At 41.2% G+C, this 26,161-nt stretch overlaps 1 protein-coding gene and 1 non-coding gene across 3 annotated transcripts in view; both read right to left on the bottom strand.

Moving 5' to 3' along the window:
* The window catches only part of LOC124034347 (dedicator of cytokinesis protein 5-like), a 51,070-nt gene extending 31,522 nt beyond the window's left edge, over positions 1 to 19,548 (bottom strand). For both annotated transcript variants that reach the window (XM_046347430.1, XM_046347431.1), the window contains exons 1-27: positions 19,409 to 19,548; positions 12,777 to 12,860; positions 12,433 to 12,473; positions 12,285 to 12,340; positions 12,046 to 12,142; positions 11,725 to 11,873; positions 11,454 to 11,589; positions 11,175 to 11,332; positions 10,847 to 10,928; positions 10,412 to 10,541; positions 9,529 to 9,601; positions 8,967 to 9,109; positions 8,607 to 8,732; positions 8,344 to 8,468; positions 7,905 to 8,003; positions 7,583 to 7,655; positions 7,340 to 7,443; positions 6,869 to 7,049; positions 6,609 to 6,706; positions 6,434 to 6,523; positions 6,162 to 6,262; positions 5,876 to 6,010; positions 5,672 to 5,783; positions 2,187 to 2,257; positions 1,948 to 2,054; positions 1,701 to 1,837; positions 1,472 to 1,567 (exon numbers count right to left, since the gene is read on the bottom strand). In XM_046347430.1, the coding sequence (XP_046203386.1) occupies positions 1,472 to 1,567; positions 1,701 to 1,837; positions 1,948 to 2,054; positions 2,187 to 2,257; positions 5,672 to 5,783; positions 5,876 to 6,010; positions 6,162 to 6,262; positions 6,434 to 6,523; positions 6,609 to 6,706; positions 6,869 to 7,049; positions 7,340 to 7,443; positions 7,583 to 7,655; positions 7,905 to 8,003; positions 8,344 to 8,468; positions 8,607 to 8,732; positions 8,967 to 9,109; positions 9,529 to 9,601; positions 10,412 to 10,541; positions 10,847 to 10,928; positions 11,175 to 11,332; positions 11,454 to 11,589; positions 11,725 to 11,873; positions 12,046 to 12,142; positions 12,285 to 12,340; positions 12,433 to 12,473; positions 12,777 to 12,860; positions 19,409 to 19,451 (2,847 nt within the window). In that variant the 5' untranslated portion in view covers positions 19,452 to 19,548. The remainder of the gene's footprint in view (positions 1 to 1,471; positions 1,568 to 1,700; positions 1,838 to 1,947; positions 2,055 to 2,186; positions 2,258 to 5,671; positions 5,784 to 5,875; positions 6,011 to 6,161; positions 6,263 to 6,433; positions 6,524 to 6,608; positions 6,707 to 6,868; positions 7,050 to 7,339; positions 7,444 to 7,582; positions 7,656 to 7,904; positions 8,004 to 8,343; positions 8,469 to 8,606; positions 8,733 to 8,966; positions 9,110 to 9,528; positions 9,602 to 10,411; positions 10,542 to 10,846; positions 10,929 to 11,174; positions 11,333 to 11,453; positions 11,590 to 11,724; positions 11,874 to 12,045; positions 12,143 to 12,284; positions 12,341 to 12,432; positions 12,474 to 12,776; positions 12,861 to 19,408) is intronic.
* A 1,460-nt stretch (positions 19,549 to 21,008) lies between these two features.
* LOC124034768 lies at positions 21,009 to 21,141 on the bottom strand. Its single transcript, XR_006838653.1, has one exon. It is a non-coding gene; the product is annotated as a small nucleolar RNA SNORA49 (small nucleolar RNA).
* Between the last annotated feature and the right edge of the window lie 5,020 nt (positions 21,142 to 26,161).

The raw sequence follows: 26,161 nt of genomic DNA, 5'->3' as shown, positions 1-26,161 counted from the left end.
TTTTGCTGCAATTACAGCTGTAAGTAGCTTGGGGTATGTCTCTATCAGTTTTGTACATCGAGAGACTGAACATTTTTCCCATTCCTCCTTGCAAAACAGCTCGAGCTCAGTGAGGTTGGATGGAGAGCATTTGTGAACAGCAGTTTTCAGTTCTTTCCACAGATTCTCGATTGGATTCAGGCCTGGACTTTGACTTGGCCATTCTAACACCTGGATATGTTTATTTTTGAACCATTCCATTGTAGATTTTGCTTTATGTTTTGGATCATTGTCTTGTTGGAAGACAAATCTCCGTCCCAGTCTCAGGTCTTTTGCAGACTCCATCAGGTTTTCTTCCAGAATGGTCCTGTATTTGGCTCCATCCATCTTCCCATCAATTTTAACCATCTTCCCTGTCCCTGCTGAAGAAAAGCAGGCCCAAACCATGATGCTGCCACCACCATGTTTGACAGTGGGGATGGTGTGTTCAGGGTGATGAGCTGTGTTGCTTTTACGCCAAACATAACGTTTTGCATTGTTGCCAAAAAGTTCAATTTTGGTTTCATCTGACCAGAGCACCTTCTTCCACATGTTTGGTGTGTCTCCCAGGTGGCTTGTGGCAAACTTTAAACAACACTTTTTATGGATATCTTTAAGAAATGGCTTTCTTCTTGCCACTCTTCCATAAAGGCCAGATTTGTGCAATATACGACTGATTGTTGTCCTATGGACAGAGTCTCCCACCTCAGCTGTAGATCTCTGCAGTTCATCCAGAGTGATCATGGGCCTCTTGGCTGCATCTCTGATCAGTCTTCTCCTTGTATGAGCTGAAAGTTTAGAGGGACGGCCAGGTCTTGGTAGATTTGCAGTGGTCTGATACTCCTTCCATTTCAATATTATCGCTTGCACAGTGCTCCTTGGGATGTTTAAAGCTTGGGAAATCTTTTTGTATCCAAATCCGGCATTAAACATCTTCACAACAGTATCTCTGACCTGCCTGGTGTGTTCCTTGTTCTTCATGATGCTCTCTGCGCTTTTAACAGACCTCTGAGACTATCACAGTGCAGGTGCATTTATACGGAGACTTGATTACACACAGGTGGATTGTATTTATCATCATTAGTCATTTAGGTCAACATTGGATCATTCAGAGATCCTCACTGAACTTCTGGAGAGAGTTTGCTGCACTGAAAGTAAAGGGGCTGAATAATTTTGCACGCCCAATTTTTCAGTTTTTGATTTGTTAAAAAAGTTTGAAATATCCAATAAATGTTGTTCCACTTCATGATTGTGTCCCACTTGTTGTTGATTCTTCACAAAAAAATACAGTTTTATATCTTTATGTTTGAAGTCTGAAATGTGGCAAAAAGGTCGCAAAGTTCAAGGCGGCCGAATACTTTCGCAAGGCACTGTACATGGAAACTTAAAATAAAGTATTAGGCTACCAACTGAACAAATTAAAATAACTTTAGAGTTAGATGAAGGGTCTTACAATGAGAGGGGAGGTTCTGCTCATGCTGATGACAGTGCGATTGACCCTGCGAAGCAGCCGCTCCATAATCAGCTGGACATGACCCCGGGTTGGACCCTGAGGACACAGACAAGCAGCTCAGATAAATAATATATGTTTCAAAACCCATCCAGTTAGAGTCAGGGATGTGACTGATTTCAGTGTTTCCAGCAGCAGAGATAGAGATGTGCCATAGCAATTAGCCACTCACCACATCCTTGCGGTCCAGGTTGTCAAGCACAGTGCTGAGCAGCTGAACACAGGCCTCGTGGTCAGGCTTATTGGAGTGGTCATCCAGCTGCCCACTCAGCTGGTCAGTCAACAGTGGCAAGAGGACATCTCGACACTCTGTAGGGTCAAAGACAAATAGAGACCATTCAAATGTGTCATCATGTGGTTCTGTTTTTAAATAGAGATGATTATAAAGTTGTGTTTTAACCAGAGAGGCGCCACAGTACCTGGCTTTTTGAAAAGGCCACTCTCCACCATCTTACACATGCAACCAAGCTTCTGGCGCACCAGCTGAGAGTCAGGGATGCTCTCGATGAACTTGGTCAGAAGAACACTAGTGAGGGAGAGACAGGAAGACATACAGAAAAAGGCAAGGACATGTGACAATGTCACTATCTTTTCTATACAGGAAACAGTATAATTTCTGCAGAGATTTTACTGCTAAAATGTCATTACAAGGAGTTACCTGAGCTCCACAGGGTCAAAGACATTTTGTATGTCATTAATGATGGTGGGAAGGTATTTCAGTATCGCCCCCTGAAAAAGACAAGGTCTCAAAAGTGTTTTTAAAAGAACATGAAGGAAATATCACTGGATAATGCTTTACAGAGCGAGTCAACTATAAAGTGTTTATTAAGTAAAACTTGAACTTTCATGAAGCCAGCATAAAAGTCAATAACTATAGGACCAAGGACCAAGGACGATAACTATAACAAAAACGATAACAACTATACAAATCAATATAATCGTTCTAATTCAAGTGAACAGGAACGTCAGACTACAACGATAACTACAAAAATAGTGGAGAACGACAACCAGAGCGAGCACTTCCAGAGAGACTTTTTTCCCTGTCCCTCCAACGATTAAACATTGACAACCAATCAAAAACGCGTTCCATTGAACCGTTCCATTCCGTTGTTGGCTCTAGGTACGCGAGGCTGCTCAGAGAGGAGAAAAGGCAGAGCGCAAGATAAACATGCCTGAATAAATGGCCATGTGTGAGCATATTGGAAGTCCACTTTACTTATAAGACGACTTGGGAGAATGATGATCCACGACAAACAGCGCATGAGAAGGCCATATTTTCGATGGTAGGCCTATCTGTTAACGCCAATACATCCTGGCAAAATGCACACTATGACTTGCCTACTATTGTGCCTTTCTGGACCTTGTCAACTGTCAAGACAATACCCATTACTGATCAATATGGTTGCCTAATCAGGCCTAGGCTAGATTATTATTATTTCGGAATGAACCATGCATTCAAAACGCTTTTTGTTGTTGTTGTGGTTATTGAAATGACATATCCACTGCAGTTTACAGCCTAGACTATAATGATTTACTCGCTAGAAAAATACATTCAAAAAGCATTATTGCATTTTGCTGTTATAGCCTAGGTATGATTGTTTTTCTTGTCCCCAAAAAGCTTAATCAATTAGGGAGAGCTGGAGTGCAGACTGGGGCGCACACTGTTCTTTTTGCACAATTGCGCACCTGGCCTCTACTTCCTCGCAGCTACAGCTATTCCTTTCTACAGCTATTCATTTCCCTTTGAATCCCAATATCTTGTTGTACACCTAATTCAAGCATTTTATTTTCTACTACTAGCCTATTTAGGAGATATTGCCATTTGCTCTTACTTGCAGAATGTAAAATAGGGGATTTTGAAAGAAGACGGAGCGCGATGGTGTGATCAAAATAAACCACATGATTAGCCTGCTAATGTATCTTTCTGGACTTAGGTTGTATGCAGTTATTTCAAAAGAGAGGAGGAGGGGGGAGGGGAGGAGGATTCAGGCATGAAGCATTCAAAACAGGCAGGAACTGTACTTCCTCTCCAGTGGTAGGGAGACGAGCAGGCCAGAGGTGGATGAACAGTGCCCTTATCCAGAGCCTGGAGGTACTGAGTTCCCCTCACAGCTCCGTAGGCAAGCCTTGCGGATGGGAACTGGAAGCCAGTGGAGAGAGCGGGAGGAGCTGGGTGACGGAGAACTTTGGAGCGGCGTTCTGATGAGTTGTAGGGTTTAATGGCACAGGCAGGAGCCCAGCCAACAGCGAGCTGCAGAGCAGCCTGTCAGGGTGCCGGGATGTTGTAGAGCATGAACCTACAGGAACGTCCACCGTCTTGCGACGGGAGTTCAGCACGCCAGGTTCTTAGCGCTGGTGATCCGTCATCCACATTTAAGCGGTTATTCAAATTTGCCCACATCACTTCAGTTTACAACCAAAGACAATAATTGTGTACTCACTTGATAACAATAATACATTCACCATTGCACTAGCTTAGGTAGAATACTTTTCTTGTCTAAAAATGTAAGGCTAATCAATAGTGAAGCTTTGCGTGTCTGAGACTGCCATGTAATAATCTGTAAAAAAAAATATATATATATTGATAGCACTACTATTTAACTATTGAAGGACGTAATATCTAGCTTCTTACTTTGGCTACACATCTCTACCCTCTCTCTTCCATCTGTTCCGGTGTTCAATATACTGTAGTGTAGGCCATAGGCCACTTTAATAAATGGATTACTAGTCACTTTAAACAATGCCAAATTATTAAATAATGCCACTTTAATCATGTTTACATATCTTACATTACTCATATCATATGTATATACTGTATTTTATACCATCTATTGCACATTTCCTATGCTGCTCGGCCATCGCTCATCCATATATTTATATGTACATACTCTCATTCACCCCTTTATATTTGTGTGTATTAGCTAGTTGTTGGGAAATTGTTAGATATTACTGCACTGTCTGAACTAGAAGCACAAGCATTTCGCTACACTCGCATTAACATCTGCTAACCATTTAACATTACATTTAAGTCATTTAGCAGACGCTCTTATCCAGAGCGACTTACAAATTGGTGCATTCACCTTATGACATCCAGTGGAACAGTCACTTTACAATAGTGCATCTAAATCTTAAAGGGGGGGGGGGTGAGAGGGATTACTTATCCTATCCTAGGTATTCCTTAAAGAGCTGGGGTTTCAGGTGTCTCCGGAAGGTGGTGATTGACTCCGCTGTCCTGGCGTCATGAGGGAGTTTGTTCCACCATTGGGGGGCCAATGGTAATAACCATGTGTATGTGACATATAATTTCATTTCATTTAGGCTACGTGAGCCGCTCCGCTATTCCTCTTCACTTGTAATCCCAGGAAAAGCTATAGACTACTAAAGCTATAGACCATTTATTTGTAGCCTTTTTTAAACCATGCCTAATAGCCTTTTCACGGAGAGAAGCATGATTGCTCTAGCTAATTGTTGAATGTAAAATAGGCCTAGGCCAAATGAACTGTTGTGGGAAAGTTAAGGAGATAGAGTGTGTTGGTGTCAACACTGGCCAGCGATGATAACACTGTTGCACTGATGCATTGCAAATGGTTGCACAGGACAGACAGAGAGATGAGCACAGCAAAAAATAAGATCTAGAGACAAATTGACATCCATTAGAAACATGGAAATCACTTCCAAACCACTTGAGCAACAATGCAAGCAATGACATGATATAAAAGATATGCAGCCTAAACAGTATTTGTTGTTGAATGACTACATTTGAATATGAGTTCCTATATGTACATTTGAGTATTATTTGCAGTTGTCACAATAATAGTGAACACACCCTGAAGCACTGAATGTGCTGTGCTACCACCTTATTAACAGGCCTACAGTATGCATTGATAAGTTACTAAGTACTGCAGAACGCTGGTTATAGTTTTGTATAATGTATCTTTATGGTTATCATCCTTGGTGTGGATGGCCCGTATGGCTTCAATTAACATAGAAAGGGTAAGCTAGTTTGTAAAGCTGACAATTTCATTAGAATAATACAGTGAGTGCTGCCCTACCAGGCTATTCAATGTTAACTGAGAGTGCATCAAAGAAGATGAAGTACCATGCAAGTGTCCATACCAGTGTCTCTCCCCTACACCAACTCACCTTTATCTTCACTCCCTCGTCTAGCGGTCTGTCCATGAGTGTGTTGAAGGAGAGGAAGAGTGTCCGGATGGAGTTAAAGAAAGCATCCCCATCCTCACTGGTCCCATAGAATCTGAATAAACAGAAAGAAGGACATTGCTAATTTCAAAACAAACTAATATTGTTTACCGTATGTATAAGGAAGGAAGCCCACAGCTATGATACCTGAGGTAGAGGACCCGGGACTGCACAATGAACCTGAACAGGTACTTGAGGGCTTTGAGGGCTGAGTACAGCCCCTCTGTTAGGACAGGCTTATCTGCATGGCCCACATAGTAATTCAGAACCCTGGTCAGCTTCCTGAAAAAGTAATGGAATGGGGCACTCAGGCATACCAGTAACTGCATATAAATGACTGCATTCTGAATTGGTGGAAAGGTGTCAAAACAGGAGGAAAGAAAAATGAACTGAGTAGAGAGGGAAATGTGAAAAAGGAGAGGGCTATACTCACATATAAGCCAAAGTGGCACTGAAGTGTTTGTTGATGTATGTCTCCAGTACTGGGTTAAAGTGCTGGAACTTGATGTCTCCAATCAGTGTGATTATGAACACCTAGAAGAAAAGCAAAGCATAGTCAGGAACCAGTGTAATATAGAAACCTGCTGGAAAATGCTGTTGCATGAATAGTTTCTGCTATACAACTGTCTTTTGGTATATTAAAGACAGATGCCATTAACCCTGATAGCTTAACGCAGGTAATTCACCCACCACTCCAGAACTCACCAGAGCATTAAAGACCAGATTGTCATAGGTGTCCTTCTCTGAAGTCTCCATCATGATGTTGAACAAGGCATCAAGTGTGTCCTGTAGAAACTAAGACCACAAAAGACAAATGCATTAGTATAGGGTGTCCTTGTATGTTAAACTAGTTAAGAACCACTGGAGCAATCAGACTCACTTTGACAATCTCTCCTCCCTCTACCTCCATCAGGCGCTGCAGGTTCTGGTCCAGCTGTTCAGGGTTGGACCTCCAGTTCAACAGGCCCAAGAGATCCACTGGAAGAGGAACAGGAGAATATTACTTTTATGTCAACATCATTCTACGCTGTATTATGAGCCGAAGTGCGGAAAGAGTTGTATTTGATTTGATTACATTTGTTAAGGTCTGTTTGATTCTAAATACATTGATTCCCAGATAATCATGTCTTACTACAGTACCATTCTGGGTGAGTTTAGTGGAACAGGTGAGAGTGCCAATCTGGAAGCTGTCCTTTGTGACTGGGATGACTCCTGAATGCTGAAAGGTTTTCCCTGTCTGCCTCTCCTTCTCCTCCACCTCAGCCCAGGAGCCTGGCAGAGTCAGGTATGTCTTTGCATCCTCAGTCTTCTTTACATCAACCTTAGCCAAATGAACAAAAGGAATTAAATACTAAAACATATTCATCTGTATGTCATTTGCTATTCATTGACCAGGGAGGGGCCATGAATGATCTACTTACTTTCAGCTTTTTATTTTATATGAAATATCTAAATAATTACTACTTCACTACTTAACAGATAATGAAATAGAATCCCTATGGGGAGAGAATTATTTCAAATAAATCAAATGTATCTGAACCCTCTGGTTCCACCAAGCTGTGGGCATCATATAGGGTCTGCGTCAGTAGCATAGTGCTGTGTTGGTCCCACCTTGTAGACAATGAGGTCATGTCTGCCGTCTCTCAGTGTGGTTCCGTCTCCTTTCATCAGGCGGACGAACGCCATGCCAAATGGCTTTTCTGATTTGTCTCTAGCTAAAGGAAACACAGCAGTGTCAGTGAGAACCCAATCAACCAACTCTGAAGGACACATTCATATTCATTCTGACCAGATCCCAGAGGGTTAGGGCAGGCTGCCCGGGTGTCGAGTGTTTTAGAAACATGAGGCACTCACAGTCCTGAGATGATCTGTGTCGAAACATCACCCTGAGATGACAGCGGCCCACATCTTCAATCGGAATAGTCACCTTGCAAGGGGAGAAGAAAGGAATGTGGAGAGGAGTGAGGAGAGTATCATAACAAGAGACAGATAAAGTAATGTCTAGTGTCTGTCTAGCATTTTGTATGAGTGCCAATATCTCCTCTAAAGGATTATTTAATTGTATAGAGTCAAATCTTTTTGGGAAATGAATTGCTGAACTTGAGCCACCGTGGGGAGAGTACAGAGCTCTCTTGTCCTGACAGAAACACCTGGGATGCAGGTAAGTGAGCTGTACCTTGACTGTTTCATTCCAGCTCGGCTGCTTGACCTGGTAGTAAATTACAGACTTGTACTCTGTGATCCCATCATATCCAGCTCCAGGAAATATTGCTTTCTATTCAAGTAGAAGGAATGAGCTTCAGTCAAACATATGTTTTTGCAGACAAGAAACCCCATGTATATGTATAAACATGAATTTGGGTCATTTTGTAATAACTTAAGTTTTCGTACAGTAACCCAACAAACATGAGTTGACCAACATGTAATACTTGAGGTAAAAACAGTTGGTAGAGCATTGACCAACATCCCGGGACCACCCATGTAGAATGTATGCACACATGACTGTAAGTCGCTTTGGATAAAAGCGTCTGCTAAATGGCATATATTATTATTATTATTATTATTATAAAGAAAGAAATGTGGAGGCACACATAATGTTAAGACAGCACCCTTACCTCCATGAGATTGCCATCGTCATCTAGTACACTCAACATCACCTCAACATTTTTGGGTGATGTTTTTTTACCACGGTCAAACTCCCCCTGCAGCAAGGTCACATATATATCGTTCCTCACATATCCTAGAGGAGGAGAATTAGTTGGTTAATATTGAAAAGCAATCTATTAACTGTCACTGCTGTAAAGGAAGCTACTAAGTATGCAACCCCTTGTTTCAGATGCAATTCAGCTACAAAGAAGAACATATAAACGTATGGCACCTGGGAGGATGATCTCAGGGAAGCCCATCTTTCTAACAATGGCAGTGGTGCGATCCACAAAGTGGGAGTAGTCCTTCCTGACCTGGGATAGGTCACCAGGAAGTAGCTTTAAGGTCACAAACAGTCCTGAGAACCCAGCAGGGCCAATCAATGAAGAGATAGTTAACAAAACAGAGAAACTAACAGAATGTTCAGAATGGATACACAACCTGTTACGTTTCTATTTTAAACCCAGACCAACATTTTAAAAGCCACTTCTGAGTTACATTCCTTTCTATTTTATATTCTGTTCTACTCTGCTATATCCTTGGCAAACTGGTGAGTTGTTGCCACAGAGTGTCAGTGAGTATGTCTCTTTACCCTGGCCCTTGTGGTTAACCTCCCGGGTGTTAATGACTTTGTTGAAGACGGCAGTGAGAGGCTCATTCTCTCCAATGACCCGGGATGGGAGGAGAGGTGACATGATGAGTTGCCTCTGACGGATGTAGGTCTCCATTGCTATCCTGGGAGAGAGAAGAAGGGAGAGAGGGGGATAAATATTTTTTTAAAGTGGGACTGACAAGTGGATGGAACCATTGATCACAAAACATAGAGCTACGAAAGACATATTGAGATATTGGAAAAGGAAATCCACAAAATATAACAGTGCATGTGACCAAGCAAGAATAAGAACCGCCTCCAGTTGCATTTTTGTTACACTGCACTACAAGCCTAGACCTGTCCTTGATATACAGTATTGTATAGCAGGAAGCAGTTGCATAATGCATTCCTTTAAGTGCTCTTTCCTAAAACAGTTCAAGCCATTTGTCATTTCTGACTCTATGATGGTGTAAGAGAAGATTGAGTTAAAATGGACTGGGGAGTGAGGACTATTATCACTGTGAAAATGAACAGAGCCTGTGAGAGATTTTAAAACACTCACTGCTGAAAGGGGATGAAATGCTGCTTCTCCTCATCATCTGCTTTCCCATGGGCGATATCTGTGATGTCCATCACTGTGAACAGAGGCAACTGTGAATGTGTGGTGATATGTGGCAAAGGCGAAGCTAATAAGCTGCTTTCAATTAAATTATCCTGTTATTGCCACTGCTGCTGCTAGCATGACATCACTATAATATCTTTGGTATTTGATTTCTCAGCTTGAGCCATTTCACAGCAGTCTTCACTCTGATTAAATAAACTACAGAGCAGAACGACAATGTAATTTGTGTTTAAAAACTAGTTATTGGGCCCTCAGACACCTGTTCCAATGCACCAGAGACAATGAGAAAAATATACATCCACAACAGGAGCATAGGTAGGATTCCAGTAGGCCTGTCTGTGTGATCTTGAGCTTTGTGTTGCAATAGATGATGGTTCAGTAGGAATTCCTTTTTCTCTCTCAATTAGTAATTTCTTAGGAAATAGCTGACGGAAATAAGAGCTCTTTATTGCTTCCAATGATTCTGGGTTCAGTCCATTTGCTGTGACACCAGAGGAGACAATTTCTCATCCAACCCAGAAATGTAATCCTCCACTCAAAAAAAAGAGGGATATTTAAATCCTTTCCCCTGACTCCTTTGGCAAGGCAGACAACGTAGAGGTAGTTTATGGGTCAGGAGGGTAAGCAGGTTCAGGTGGGCTCAGGGTGTGTCTGGCTTTTATCCAGGACAGGGATCCTACTGTAAATGTTTGTTTAGACCCTCAATTACCCATTCACTCAAACTCTGAGTAAATTGGTTAGTGTTCTGATTTCAGATTTAATAGAATGTGTACATTTGCGCAAACAAATATAGGGAAGACATCTCAATTAATAGACATCTCACCAGCTACACCAAATGGTCTCCTTAACCCTCCTGTGTGTTTCTTGCCCTCCTTGAGTTCCATGCTGCCCACCCTGATAATCTGACAGACGAGGAAGAGACGTGGCCTAATCAGGTCACTGCTGCTCAGATCCTGGCCAGAGAGGGCAGAGTGGAGAAGATCATTTCAATGCAAAGATAAGGACGACATAATAAAAGTAAAGTAAAAGTTACAAGGCAGAACATATTCAATATCTTATGCAATGTTGTGTATATGAATTTTAATGTGAGCAGTTCAGATGAAGAGCCTGTCTGAGGATATAAATGGCATGGCATGGCATTGCATAGCATGCCCCAACCAAGGACTGTCACTGCCCGCTTCCGGTCCATCTATTAGGCTATTTACATTTACAACAACAGGGAATAAGAAAGTGGAAGGGAGGGTTTCATCTCTGTTACCGTGAAGAGGGCAGGCAGATTGTTGAGTTTCTCAATCTCTTTGGGCATGCCCATGCTGTCCCAGCGCACCAGGAAGTTCTCACTGCAAACATACATGGCATTCACAATCAAGAATCACAACTCCCATACCTCACTGTAACAAACCTCTGTGTGTTTTGACAAGATAACACAAAAACACAAATATATCAAAATGCCTACATACAGTCACATTATTAAATATATATGCAATGTGGAACACATGAGTACTGGACAAATTGTTCTATCAAGCGTCAGAATGGTAATGGTGGTTAAGTATAATGCAATTAATTTAAATTAGTTGGTATCTGACCTGATGAACTCTGACTGGTCAGGGTCATAGAGTGACATAAGCAGCTCTGCATCCTCCCCGATGTTACAAACAAAGTTCTTGAGGTTCATGAGGAGACTGTATGTGTGCACTGTGCTAAACAGGGACTGGCGCCGCATCTCCAGATTCTGCTTCCGGGTCTACAGAGGGGCACAGAGACACTGTATGAACAAACACGATGCACTGGCAGGGCTAACTCTGCAGCATATACATGTAGTATTTGATCTACATGTATCTACGCAAACAACAGCTGGTCCATGCCTTCTCCTCTTGTATTCTGTCATCTATACTGCGGGATGCAGTCTCAAAGGCTCGGAATAGATTGACTGTGCTTGTGCAGTCCGGGTCCAGAGTGTTCCCTGCGTCATCTCGCACCACCAGGTCCAACCCTAGAATCCTGTACAACAGAAAGCATCAAATATTGCTTAGGACAGATTTACAAGGGCATATTCTTAGCACCATGACTCAGTCACATAAAACGTTACAAGCATGTTTATGTCACAATGCAATTCAAGTAGAGTGCAATTTATACCGGTTTCCATAATCAATCTTAGCTGTGACTTTCTTCCTGAGCTCCACAAGGTCATCCTTGGGCAATGTTCCAGACACTATCTGAGATCGATACTCGATGAGGCTGTAGGCCATCTGTTGTACGGCCCTGAACAGAGTGGTCTTGTTGTTCTGTCAAACAAACAGTCATATTCATCATCACAGTCACCCAGCTAACATAATTACCCTTTTCCAAACAGACTAGGTGTCAGAGTTGAATAACAGCATAAGGGTAAAGTGAATTCTTTAATGTAAATATTATATAAGTAGGGTGATGGATAAGAAACTAGTTTTCTCAACGTACCACATATAGCTTGTGCCATATTTGTGCCCATTCCCTCAGAGTGGCGCCTAACTCCAGTACCAGTGGTAGGTCTCCTGGGATAACTATTTCCTGCTGGCTGTAAGATGGGTGGAAGGAAGGAACGTACCAGATATTGGGTCCCATAGGTGCATCACATGCATCAAATTGTGCAAATAGTTCAAGTCACACATCCCATCAAATACAATCAATTTCTAATGACATGACGAGTGACACCTTACCCTGTCCCTTCAACTTTAGCCTCCTTTAGATGGATGTACGAGGCTGGGAAAATGCCCTATGAGATGAAACAGAAACGTAAACCTCTTCCTCAAATTATTTTCTAATTTTAAGGAAAAACCATGAATGGATATACGGTTGTTGCCATACCTTCTGTGCTTTGTTCCGTATTGTGTACCCTCTATACCAGTCTGGGGAGATTAAAGATTGATATAGAGATATGACAGAGATATGGGGATAAATATAATAGACATAAGACCGATAAGAGGACAAACTAGATACAGATGGTAATATTGACTGTTATATCTTTCAAAGGAATTTCATTAAACATGGCTGATTATTTTCAATCCATGTCTAGTATTGATAACAGCTTTAGTTCAATGTTTTACAAAGTTTCAGTGTTGAAAACTGTTACTTAGCGCGTGACAGCTTGTTGTACGTAAGAACGTGAAGCTAGAGTGATATGTTAGGGCATGTTGGCTGTTTATGCTCACCTTCAAATGTCTCAAGTATGTGTACAGTGTCTCCCACCTGGAGACACAGCTCCTGCTCTCTTCTGGAGTCATAATTATAGATTGCTGAGAGAGAATTGATAGGAGGGGGAGAGAAAATAGAGTCTTATTATGGCAATTTTACTATGTGAAACAACATACAAACACAAAACAACAACCCCCAGCAAGCTCAACATACAGAAAGTGAAAACAGAAAAAAAGATAAGAAAAGCCCAGCAAATTCTATAGACTTTGGCCTTTTCCCAGGTCATATCTGATAAAGGTACAGTATATTGTAGTCAGGTATTTCTTGCGCTGTGAAAAAGCATGTTTGAGTTCGAGTAAGAGTAAACATTGTTTTATGAAATTACAGGTACATTCTCGTGTGGTGCAAGTGGAATTCAAGGGCTGGCCTTATACTGGAAACACAGTTTTAATTGAAAATGTCCCTCAATCTGTTGGATTTTCACTTCACTCTTAATTATAGCCTGTATTCATGATTATTATTTTAGGACAGCCTGACCTCACATTTTAAATAAAGAGATGACTGACATTATCCTGTTATTTTTCATTCCCTGAGCCTATGTGTTGGATGGAGTAAATGGAAAATGTTTTTCCAAGTGTATTACAACATCCACACAGAGGAAAGCAGAGTGATGAGGGGATTGACATCATGTATAATTTATTCCTAAATCACCAAGCCATGGAGCCTATCGGTTAAAGGTCACATTGTAAAGGGTATATGGCAGCCAACTGGGTCAGCAGAGTGCTCAGCCCTCCTCTGCTCTTCAGCTGCAACCCTGTGCTCCTCAGTTTGTTAACTTAATTTCCTTCCTAGAGGCGTTTGCTGCATCACCCTCCCTCCTTTTCACTGAAGGACACAAGTGAGAGACAGATCACACAGCACAGCGTGCTCTCTCTCTCTCACACACACACACACACACACACACACACACACACACACACACACACACACACACACACACACACACACACACACACACACACACACACACACACACACACACACACACACACACACACACACACACACACACACACACACACACGTCATGACTTGAGTGAGCTGCAGTGCACATAGACTTTCATAGCCTAGTACTCAGCATCTACCCTCTATCACAGAAACAAGGCAAGGAGCTCTGTCCTGACTTGCACAGTGATAAACCTTGTTGCTGGAGGCTAGGTCTCACTGCACGCTTCAACTGGCTAAGCTCATCACATCTCTGAATACCTCAAAACTAAACATGAATATTCTTTGAGTAAGTATCCTTCCCATTTAATTGTATGCAGTTCCCCTCAAATGCAAATTAGTATGCGACTGTTCAACACTTCTTCTGTGAGAACAAATAGTACTAATTTAATATGTAGACCTGTGGGGAAAAGGTATATACAGTGCCTTCAGAAAGTAATCATACCCCTAGAATAATTCTACATGCACTGTCAACTGTGGGACCTTATATAGACAGGTGTATGACTTTCCAAATCATGTCCAATCAATTGAATTTACCACAGGTGGACTCTAATCAAGTTGTAGAAACTTTTCAAGTATGATCAATGGAAACAGGATGCACCTGAGCTCAATTTTGAGTCTCATAGCAAAGGGTCTGAATACTTTTGTAAATAAGATATTTCTGTTTTTTATACATTTGTGATCATTTCTAAAAACCTGTTTTCATTTTGTCATTATGAGGTATTGTGTGTAGATTGATGAGGAAAATGTTTAATTTAATCAAATGTAAAACAAGGCTGTAACATAACAAAATGTGGAAAAGGTCAAGGGGTCTGAATACTGAACACTGAATGCATTTTTCAACCATTTCCCATCCTAAAAATTAGGAATAAACAAAAGCTTTGATTTCTTGTCAAACAGATGGAAAAGGGTATTAGAAATACATGAAAACACAATAATGTTGAAGTAAAGATCCCTGCCAACTAATATCAACACTGATATTTAGTTTGCAATAATATGTTTATGAAACATTGCCCTGTGCCTTAAAATTATGTTACCGGGGCCTCCCGGGTGGCGCAGTGGCGCACTGTGGCGCAGTGGCGCACTGCATCGCAGCGCTAGCTGTGCCACCAGAGACTCTGGGTTCGCGTTCAGGCTCTGTCGCAGCTGGCCGCGACCGGGAGTTCCGTGGGGCGACGCACAATTGGCCTAGCATCGTCCGGGTTAGGGAGGGTTTGGCCGGTAGGGATATCCTTGTCTCATCGCGCACCAGCGACTGGTCACTGGCGGGGCGGGCGCTGTGCGCGCTAACCAAGGTAGCCAGGTGCACGGTGTTTCCTCCGACACATTGGTGCGGCTGGCTTCCGGGTTGGATGCGTGCTGTGTTAAGAAGCAGTGCGGCTTGGTTGGGTTGTGTTTCGGAGGACGCATGGCTTTCGACCTTTGTCTCTCCCGAGCCCATACAGGAGTTGTAGTGATGAGACAAGATAGTAATTACTAACAATTGGATACCACAAAATTGGGGAGAAAAGGGGGTAAAATTTTAATTAAAAAATCAATTTTAAAAATGTGTTTGTTTTATATTTTCTATTTTATCTCCCGTGTGAGGAGGGAGGACAATGGAAGTTCAAAGAAGTAACAAGTAAAGGTAGACCTATCAATTAGTTATAGGGTTTTTACTGATATCAATTTAGTTTATGAATTATGAAGTGATTAAAAGTAAAAAGTCTCTTTCCAAATCGGTAACAGAATTTCAAAACAATCGTTAACATAATTTCTGCAATTGAATTGGCTACAATGTGAACTCCTAATAGTCACAAACCACAGTTGGGTCACCTGCTACTGTCCTCCCTTCCACTAGCATACTGTTATGTTCAGCTGATAACTGTTATCTTTCTCTTTCTGTGTCTGGTGGTCAAAGCATTAGTGTGAAAAGTCTGGACAACCCTTCGCGCTCTCTCTCCCCCTCTTTTCTTTCTTTTTCCAATTAATGTCACTTCTCTCGGCTCTTACTGACCTACTCATGAGCCCCCTCTCTTTACATTTACTGTAACCAGTAAATGGACGTCCATTGATGTTGAAGTTCAAATTTGATCAGTCCACCCTGGCCTTGATTTCAACATCCACAGACGTCGGTTTTTGGTCCGGACTTGCCCTGATTTCAACATCCACAGAGATCTGGACCGGCCTTCATTTGAACCAAACATAGATGTCCATGAATGGTTCAGATTTGGTCCGGCCGATATCTGAACCAATCATAGACATCTATGTTTACAAGTTTGTACAGCATAGTACAGTACAGTAAATAAAAGTAGAGTATAGTTAATTACAGAACAGTACATTAAAGTACAGTACAGTAAAGAGAAGTCGAGTATAGTTCAGTACAGTAAAGAGAAGTAGAGTATAGCTCAGTACAATACAGTAAAGACAAGTAGAGTATAGTTCAGTACAGTAAAGACAAGTAGAGTATAGTTCAGTACAGTGCAGCACAGTCCTGTAATTTAGAGTAGAGTAGAGTTAAGTACTGTAGACAGTAGATCACACTAGAGTTGAGTACACTATAATGTACTCTACTATACTTAACTATACTCTACTTTACTGTACTCTACTGAGCTTTACTGTGCTATTCTTTGAAGTCCAAACTTGTGAAAGATCGATGTCTATGATTGGTTAATATTTGGTCAGGACCAACCAAATTTGGTCTTGTTTGGTGGCGGAGCTCATTAGAAAAATAGCCAGTGGGTAGAATAATACCCACATATGCAAATTAGGATATTGCATATTTCCACCTTTGTGTACCTATTTAGGATATATCACTATGAAGAGAATGACATTCATATCCATAATTATGCATTTCTGTGTAGTACAGATGGCATATATTAGTACAGATCAGGGACCCATGATGAAAATCCGTTACCACAATTTTGTTACCGGATGTAAACCCACTTCACTTACTGTAGTTCAGAAACCAAAATATTTTTTTTTCAAACTCATGGTGTCATGTCATAGCTGACACCCTGTTCTTTCTGCAGACACCTTTGAATCTCAACGGAAAACTACACCCCAAAACTATATTTTGGTATTTGTTTCGTTAGTCCATTGTTGATATAGTCCCAAAATGTTTTGCATGTCAGCAATCAAGTATATATCTTGAAAACGTGATTGCTGACAAGCAAAATATTTTGGGACTATATCAACAATGGACTAATGAAACAAATACAAAAGTGTTGTTTTGGGGTGGAGTTTCCATTTAATAGGAGCAGAAAACATGGTCACATAAAAAAGCTGAGGGAGATTTTACTGAGATTATGTTAGCAAACATAGCATCTGCACAGTTCTTCTAGTAAATGTGTTTTTGTAACAATGTCAGTGTAAATTGTTATAAATAGTCCCTGTGCATAGAGTTGTATGGTTTGTTTAACTTTGAAATCAATGTTTTTTGTTTGGCATACATTTAAAGTGTCTGCGCACAGTAACAGTGGAATTGCCCGGGTGCCATTCAGTCCTATAGAGGATGCAAATAATAGAATTCATCATGACATCAAACCTCATCAAACCATTTCCTTATTCATAGTTAAAACTTCCTCTGTCAACTCAGAAACAATAGCCTTTATATTTAAAAAAAACAAAGAAATGACATCTCCCTCTTGTCACGCAGATAGTGACAATGGCCCGTTTCACCAACTTAACACAGTTTTGTCTGTGCCCAGGGCCAGGCTGGCAACAGCGGAGCTGTGCCAGTGAAAATAATCAAACCAAGCGTGTTGTGATGCAGCAATACTGTCACTGCTCAAGTGCTACTGTCTGTGCCTTAGTATGGTTCACTTGTGCAGCTCCTTCACAATGTTGTGCACTTCAACCTGTGACATCTCTGGCTGGCAGGTTATAGATCAGGGATGGCCCTCTGATATATATATATTTTTTTACTCAGTCAGGGTCTCAACTTACTGGTGTGAGTTAGAATAGTAGAATACACAAGGTTAAATTTCGAAATTTGGTAGTGCATCAGCAGTTTTTCTCTTGTTATGTCAGTCACTGATAGTTGGTCAATTAGCCCATGTCAGCTAAATATTTTTAGATCGGTAACTTAGTTTAGTGGCCAGCTATCTAAACTTGTTTTCATGGTTGAATTACTGGCTGGTGGGATGGATGTGAGTACACAGACCCGCGAGCAACTGCGACCCTTATGATGAGTTCAATTTTTTTGTGGCCCCCACCCCCATCAAACTTGCCCATCCCTGTATTAGATGAACAACACAAAAACTCATCAAAATCCTACCAGCTCTCTCTGACCTCGTCAAAGATTGAAATACATGTGTGCGCTGATGAGTGATGATGAAATATATGTATGCATTTATATCAATAAAGTGTCCATGTTGTACTTCTATTTTTGCAATAACACCCTCTACACTATCACATACATTAGTCCATGAGTGAGTGGTTTGACTTCTTTCTTTTTTTTACTAGGGCTTAGCAGCAATGGACACATAACAAGCTTCAAGGATGTTCTGCTTCGATCAGCATTTCACAAACATAACCAAAGGTAGTGTCTGTTTCACACTGTATCTACCCAAATAAGAATACACCAATCAGCAGTTACATGGAGTCATCTGTCATATTCAAAATTGAGAAGATAGAAACAAAAATATAATATAACAACAAGAAAAACTATGACTTCAGTAACCCTGAGAAAATGACACCTCTGTCTGTGGTTGTTAGAAAACAACAAAGTATGAACAGGAACTTCCACGGAGGTATGTTACTTTTGGTGCTAGCAAGCCAAGTAAAGGGTATTCCTTACTAGAATATTATTCTTTTTAGAATTATACCAATACAAACAAAGTTAAAAACCCAAATAAGTGTCAGAACAAAATGAACATACATGATGAGATCTAAATCATTCTACGAGATTATGGTTATTTTCTGTCCTGCTGAATACAGATATCTGTATGCCTATTATATTTACACATCTTAATGTTCTGTAAACTATGGAGGAAAACCAACTAGGTGATAACTTTTGATACATTTTCACTCAACTATGTTTTGATAAGAATCTATGAAAGGCGTTACTGCTTAATAGTGACAACATCAACAAATGATCCTTGCAGGTACCAATAAACTGCTCTATTACAGTGTACTGACGTCTACATACTCGCTGAAACGGTTCCCCATTCGCTTTGCTTTACCTTGAGGGCGTGTATCCACACACACACACACAAACTGAAGTGACTCATGTAGTAGGCTATGTGACTTGGTATTTTCATGATATCTGAAATGTCTAGTAATAGATTAATTACATAATTTCTACAGTATATGGGCCGCAAGAACGTTTCACCTGGTTATCACACAAACGTTTACACACAACGTGTAGCATGGTTCTAAATCACTTTAGAGTCGAACCTCTTGATTTACAGATTGCTACTGTATGGACATAAGGCGCACACGCTGACGAAACGTATTAATATCTATCCAAAATGCACTTTCTTTCAGTGATCCCGATACAGCCAACATGTGTGACTAATTCCAGGTAGCTTAACTTCGACCTTTCCTAAAGCTTCCTACATAACTTCCAAGTTTAATAGGCTTGGCCAACTAGCTAAATAATTAAAACTGCTGTGTGAAAACAGCCCTATTGTAAATAAGACGATATAATTGTCTAACTTACCAACGCCATATTTCTCTTTTTTTGTTGGAATCCAGCGGGTCATTGTGGGGAAATGATAGATAAATAAATAAATAAATAAGTGAACTGCTGGGCGGATAATACTTTTCTAGTCCTAAACACTACAGTTCCGCCATCATGACTTCAAAAGGGGGAGGGGCGAAATCTAGGACGCTATGCAATTGAATCCAGCAGCGGAGCGTTGCGGTATTGGGATGCGTAATTTGCGTAAAACGGTCATTCAATTACCAAATTGTGCCAATATGCCAACAATGTCAATAAGAACAATGTAACACAACCATACTTCAAACAAGTGATAAGAGTAACCTACACTACACTGTCTAGTAGGCTAGTGTACAGTGGGCTACCGTTCACCATGAGTGCATGGTGCAAAAGCACACTGTATGGGCACATGACAGAAGATGTCATTTTTTTAACCTTTATTTAACCAGGCAAGTAAGTTAAGAACACATTCTTATTTTCAATGACGGCCTGGGAACAGTGGGTTAACTGCCTGTTCAGGGGCAGAACGACAGATTTGTAACTTGTCAGTTCGGGGGTTTGAACTCGCAACCTTCAGGTTACTAGTCTAACGCTCTAACCACTAGGCTACGCTGCCGCAACTAGAAGTATAAAAACGTTTTGATTTGACGTGATTCAACCATTAACTGTTTTATGTTCCTCAGGGTCGGGAATGTGAGGAATCCACTCATTGTCATACTGCACAGTCTTTAGTGGACACTGACAGAGGGTGTGGTATGTGTGTTTGTAACAGTAGCCTGCTCTATCATCATCAGGTTCACACTGTTTATATTTTAGAGGATGAGTCTGTGTGAGGTTACCATTCATGCATTATGTATGTTTGCATCAATGCATGCATTCATTATGATATTTTATTCATGACAATGGGCAGAGATGCCACACCCTCCCCTCTCCACCCAATGAAGCCATCTGCAGCTGCTTAGTGGATCAGGCCTGTTATTCTACTTAGCCATTTGTCTTCACATCATGTGATAGCACTTAACAGAACAACCAAATGTTGCTGTCAATAACCATTAGCCATCCATTTACTTTGCTGTTCCCCTTGACAGCTTGATTTAGCTCTCACTATTTGGATTGTGATTTCTCTGTGTATTCTGTGCAATTGCTATTAGGTTTTAAGCATTAAACATTATTTGGGTTTTGTCAACCATCACAGATTATATCTTGATTTGATTCTGCAAAATGTCATATTCCCATGGAAACAGCAGGGTAACTGCAGATGGCATGAGTAGTCAACCCTTGGAATTATTGCTACAGTTTCTGGTACATATTTACATAGCACTTACAACTGCTATGCATGTTTGTGGCATGCACAATACAAAGGATTTGCAATTAAAATCACAATAGAGAAAAACTGAGTAGAACTAATCTTAAACAATTATTCGGTGTCGAGACGAGGTTTAGCTACAATTATTGTAAAAAAATTTGCTTGGGAAATGAGTATGGACATTTTTTGCAGAATATACTGTTGTGCTGCATGATTTATGTGGCTGAATACAATTAAAAGAGAGAGAGTGCTTTAGACCTGCATGGATTAAAATAATACATCTAAATCTACAGAAATGTTCAGCTCTGTCACAAGCTCCATGTAAGAGGTTCTAGATGAGAGAGATGAGGGAGCCATGGTGCTGTATCCCCTGTCAATGCCAGACAACTCCACTGGGGACAGAGTGACTGGACTAAGGGAGGGGAAGAGAAGTTTATTGTTACAAATCTATTGCATATAAAAATGTCAACATGCAGTTACACAAATCAGCTAACGTACCTACACTGTAATTACACTGTACACCTTCCCTTATTGTAAAAGTGTGACCAATAGTTCTCTTTGTTTGACTTGTTCACTGTCTGTTTTGCTTTACTAAGCTGCCTCATCTAAGCAATTCAAATACTGGACCACTGAGGGTTTATGTACTTAAGTTCTTTTGAATAATTTGACACAGTTTTGTTGGATCTGAGCATTTTTGGTTGAGTGATTTGTGTATTCTTAAAAATACACAGGAACATCCCAATGTGCATCACAAATACAGTGAGCCAACAGAAGGCCATGTTGGATTCAGGCAGATGTATTGGACTAGCAATGAATCAAAGCCCATTTCTAAATTCAGAGTAGGCCTTACTTTGCATAGTGTAAACAACTAGGCTAGGTCTGCAGATAGATTGTGGGATCTTGTTTTTGCATAGTTGCTATCTAGCCCTGCAGAACTTCACGTTCGGTTTTGTATTTTGTTGTTTTGTCGGAGTTCAGTATTAGAAATCATGAACACTTTCCACGCTGCGCTTTGGTCTCATTTATCTAAAGATGGACGTAACAGACATACCAGAGACCATTCAAATGAAAAGGAATTCCACAAGCTGTGAATAAGTAAGACAATATTGCCATCATGTGACAGCAAGTGGATTTACAACTATTATGAAACGGATACCTCTTATTCCGATTTTATGATTGTGCTTGAGTCATGGTATTATGAGGTCATATTCATAATCACAATACGCTTATGAGAGACAGATTCCGGCTCAATAGGGCATTGTGTATAATTGTTTACGGAACATTCTATCAACTCAGGGGCAAGCTTATTGTAAGCATTATGTAAGCATGATATGTACTGGCATCTCAGGTTGAGTCGAAAAGGTGTAGGTCGATGAATCAGTTAAGCAGACAGGGATGTGTGTCCATTCCTCACTTAAGTCAGGCTCTGATTAGAAAAACTGCCTGTACCCTCCACTTCTCACCCACTGCTCTAGTTTAGATTGGATTGCATCACACGCCAGGCCTGCTTTTATTAAAAACTCCTTGAGAGAAAGCATGACTGTGAACAGACTCTTTTTCTGTCATCCCGAACAACAAGACAACCTTTATGGTTATCAGAGACAGGGGTAAACAGATTGAACGGTGAGTACTGTACCCTATCTATGGTGCTTTGGGGGTACAATGTTAACAGAAACAGGTGTACAAGTATAGTTACTGCCAGGATTGTAGGGCTTAAAGAACAATCACTTTCACAGTCTTGTGGTCTCAAGTGAAAGACAGAGCTGGAAGAGAGTAAACAGCCTTATAGGAGCCCAGAGAGATGGGGTTGGGAGGATTATCTCTACTGGCTAGTCTATCATTCCTCTCTTCATTTCCGTCTGGTGGGGTCTTCGCCGCTCTTCCTCAGACTGGCTTACATGTGGTAAACCAACACTAACTTGACATTCATATTTTACTTATTGAATTTTACATGTTTATTTTGACATATGGGTCAAATAGAGATAAATAGTACTTAACTATTGGTGTTTTCATATTTAGTCTACCAAATGGATTTATGTGGATTTTGGTCATGTGTAACTACAGTATATACTGAGCATTCCAAACATTAGGAACACGGGAAACTGTTGAGCGTGAAAAACACACCAGCATTGCAGTTCTTGACACAAAACGGTGTGCTTGGGACCTACCACCATACCCCGTTCAAAGGCTCTTAAATCTTTTCTCTTGCCCATTCACCATCCGAATGGCACATATACACAATCCATGTTTCAATTATCGCAAGGTTTAAAAATCATCCTTTAATTTGTCTCATCCCTTTCATCTACACTAATTGAAGTGGATTTAACAAGTGACATCAATAATGGATCATAGCTTTCACCTGGATTCAACTGGTCAGCCTATGTCATGGAAAGAGCAGGAGATCGTAATGTTTTGTACACTCATTGTACATTAAGAATTCTATTTTCCCTTCTCTTTTCTTATCACAGGCCTAATCACAAGATATTGCTGCTGGGATGTAAAGTCTGCCTGAGCTATAAACATGGTCTGTTCCTTACTCGTCAACAAGGTAGCGGACTACAGCATCTGCATCAGAAGACGATCATAATCAACTCTTGTCCTCCAACCATCTGTTCCAAGATAAGACCATGAGTTCACCAGTGATCCCTTATATGATCCCTTCTCCCAAGGATGTTTCAGCACCTCTCCTGTGGACCAAGGAGGCTAAAATACATATGAGTAGTGAGGATCCAGCTGTGGGTTCAAGCCCATATCATGTTTTCAGGTCCCAGTGACAGAAGTGCACTCAGGGTTCAGGTGGATCCCTGGGCCCCATGCCCAGGCTGGGCTATGCCAAACGCAGGCTCAGGTATCACCTGCTATCAGAGGCTTTCACCTGCCTGTCCAACAGGGGAAAGTGATTGCTTTGGCCCTCCAGCGATGGGCTGAGGTAGCTCCACTCTCCTTTTTATTGAACCTTTATTTAACTAGGAAAGCCATTGAAGAACAAATTCTTATTTACAATGACGGCCTACCCCAGCCAAACCCAGACAATGCTGGGCCAATTGTGCGCCACCATATGGGACTCCCAATCACAGCCAGATGTGATACAGCCTGGATTCAAACCAGGCTGTAGTGATGCCTCTTGCACTGAGATGCAGTGCCTTAGAGCGCAGCGTCACTCGGGAGCCTCTTTTCAGGAGGATCCTACTTCTCCTGGGGCAGAGATGTATTTCCTCCTGGGCTTTGGCACAGGTTTTACAGACACGCTCTGAATTTTACTGTATGATGCATAGCCGTTGGTGTTCCCCAAGTTTATTGTATTCCATAGTGCTTACATATTGAATCTACTTTTTACTATTTTCTTCTTTCCTGTGAGAGATGTGCTCAGAACATAGCGATAGACAGATTACTCATCTTTGTATCTGTGCCATTATAGCGTCTGTGACACATGGGCAGCGCCATTGCGTCTATCTCTAGTTTAAAGTAGTCAATTTTTCTTCTTCATTGGCTGATTGCTCCCAACTCATAGGAATCCCTACCCAGTCGCCTACTTCAAAATGGTGGAAGCATGCAATGTCCATGTTAAAATGCTATATCCATGAGTCTTCTATCTTTCTCTATGGCTCAGACCAGCCTCCCTTTGGTCTGTGTGTTTTTGTGTTTCTGACCCTCAGTCTTCAGGACATCACCTAGGCTGTCCTTTGTTGTTCAATGGAACAGGAGGAGAAGTTGCACATACAGCCCAGCCAGGACAGATCCACCTGGATGATGATGAAGTCTACAGTGTTTTTCCATCCAACCATGGGGTCAATCGGCTGTTGGTACAGTAGGCTATACACATTCAACGTGGCACACATTTGTTTCTCAGTGTGATGTGAAATTCAGAATGTTTAGCTTTTTGTTTTAAATGCAGGTTTTGCTGCATGAGACAGGACATGTACTGAGACTGCCCCACTTCTCTTCCTCTGACTTTGTGATGCACTCTCTGTTCCCCAATGACAGCCTTATGGAGATGGGTTGGGAGGACCGAAAGGCCATACAAGGTCATAGGTAATGTGTACTGGGAGTATACTAGGAGAATACAAAACACACTATGTAACACCCATTTGTCTCTTCTTTCAGGCCAGTGTGAGGGTTCCTTTGACACTGTCTTTGATTGGGTGAGGAAGGTGCCCAGTGACAACCACAGAGGCAGACCTCGCTGAGACAACCCCAGGAGTAGTGCAGCAGGGTTGGAAGGGGCTTCCTCAGGATGGAGTAGATGCCCACCTCATGACCATGACAGGGTCTACTTCTTTAAAGTGGCAATCAGCAATTGAAACAATAACAATGCGCCCTCCCCACCCGTTTTGGTAAAAAGCTGAGGGATAGGGCTGGAGACATTTCTCAAGGGCATTTAGTTCTGTTGCTCCAGTGATTTGCAGGACTTAGATGGGCAGCTGATCACTCAGGGTTTCCCTGGCATCACAGAAACCCTGGACACAGCAACATTTCACTGGTCCATTTCCTAAAGGTCATCAGGTCGGTAAATTTGTCAACATGTATTGAAATACATTAATGTTAGCAAATGGCTTCGTCAACTAAGGTGAATGAGGCATTTTGGGGGAATATTCTTTAAGTTGTAGTATTTACATTGTCTAGTTGTGGGGGTTCAATGTGTCCAATCATCAAGTACAGGAGAGGTACCCCACATGTTTAGAGCATTTTCCAGGCTTTTGACCCAAACGATCATCCACAAGGTTGGTGTTACTTACTTAAACTTCAAAATCCAACAAAATATATGTGATATGAAATGATATGTACAAAAAATAGATGTTTTTCTTATAGGTGACTTGAATGCTCTCTATTTCTCATATACCCAAAATGCCATGTTTTTCATTATTGGAAGGCCTCACGGGGGGCAAAGGTGGACAACCCCCCTCCTAATGCTTTGTTGCTCCGCAAGAGGGTAGCAGATCAGTTGCGAGGACTTGCACAGTCCTCTCAAACCCATTTTGTGAATGACAATGAATGTCCATAAGATCCCAGCAACATACATTTCACTTTTTATCTTTTGTACAATATGACTTACAGACCTTTTGTATGACATGCAGTAGAATGGGCTTTGGTTTCCTTAATTTTTTTTTTTTTTTACAACACTTGACATTAACATTGTTTTCCCAACAGAGAATCAGGTGGTGTTTTGACTTATGTTTGCTGAGGTACATTTCCCTCATGGCAACCCTGGTTGCTTTAAAATGAGTTTCAAAAACAACAAGTTGAGCCCAACTTCTTAACTTCCCTTTTTGTTGTCTTTTATATATAGAGAATCTGTGCTGGTATCAGTTTGATACACATGCAGTCTCCTCATTTTCTCATTGCAACGCCCTCTCTTTTGTTGGAGGAAAAAAGGGAGGGATGGAGGGAGGAGCTGCAGAGGATGGGGTGAGCTGAGGACAGGGAAAATAGAGAAGGGGAAAGAGGGA

This window comes from Oncorhynchus gorbuscha, linkage group LG04 (assembly GCF_021184085.1).
Source record: "Oncorhynchus gorbuscha isolate QuinsamMale2020 ecotype Even-year linkage group LG04, OgorEven_v1.0, whole genome shotgun sequence".
NCBI lineage: Eukaryota > Metazoa > Chordata > Actinopteri > Salmoniformes > Salmonidae > Oncorhynchus > Oncorhynchus gorbuscha.
Note: the sequence above shows the minus strand (reverse complement) of the source record. Positions and strands in the feature narration are given on the sequence as shown.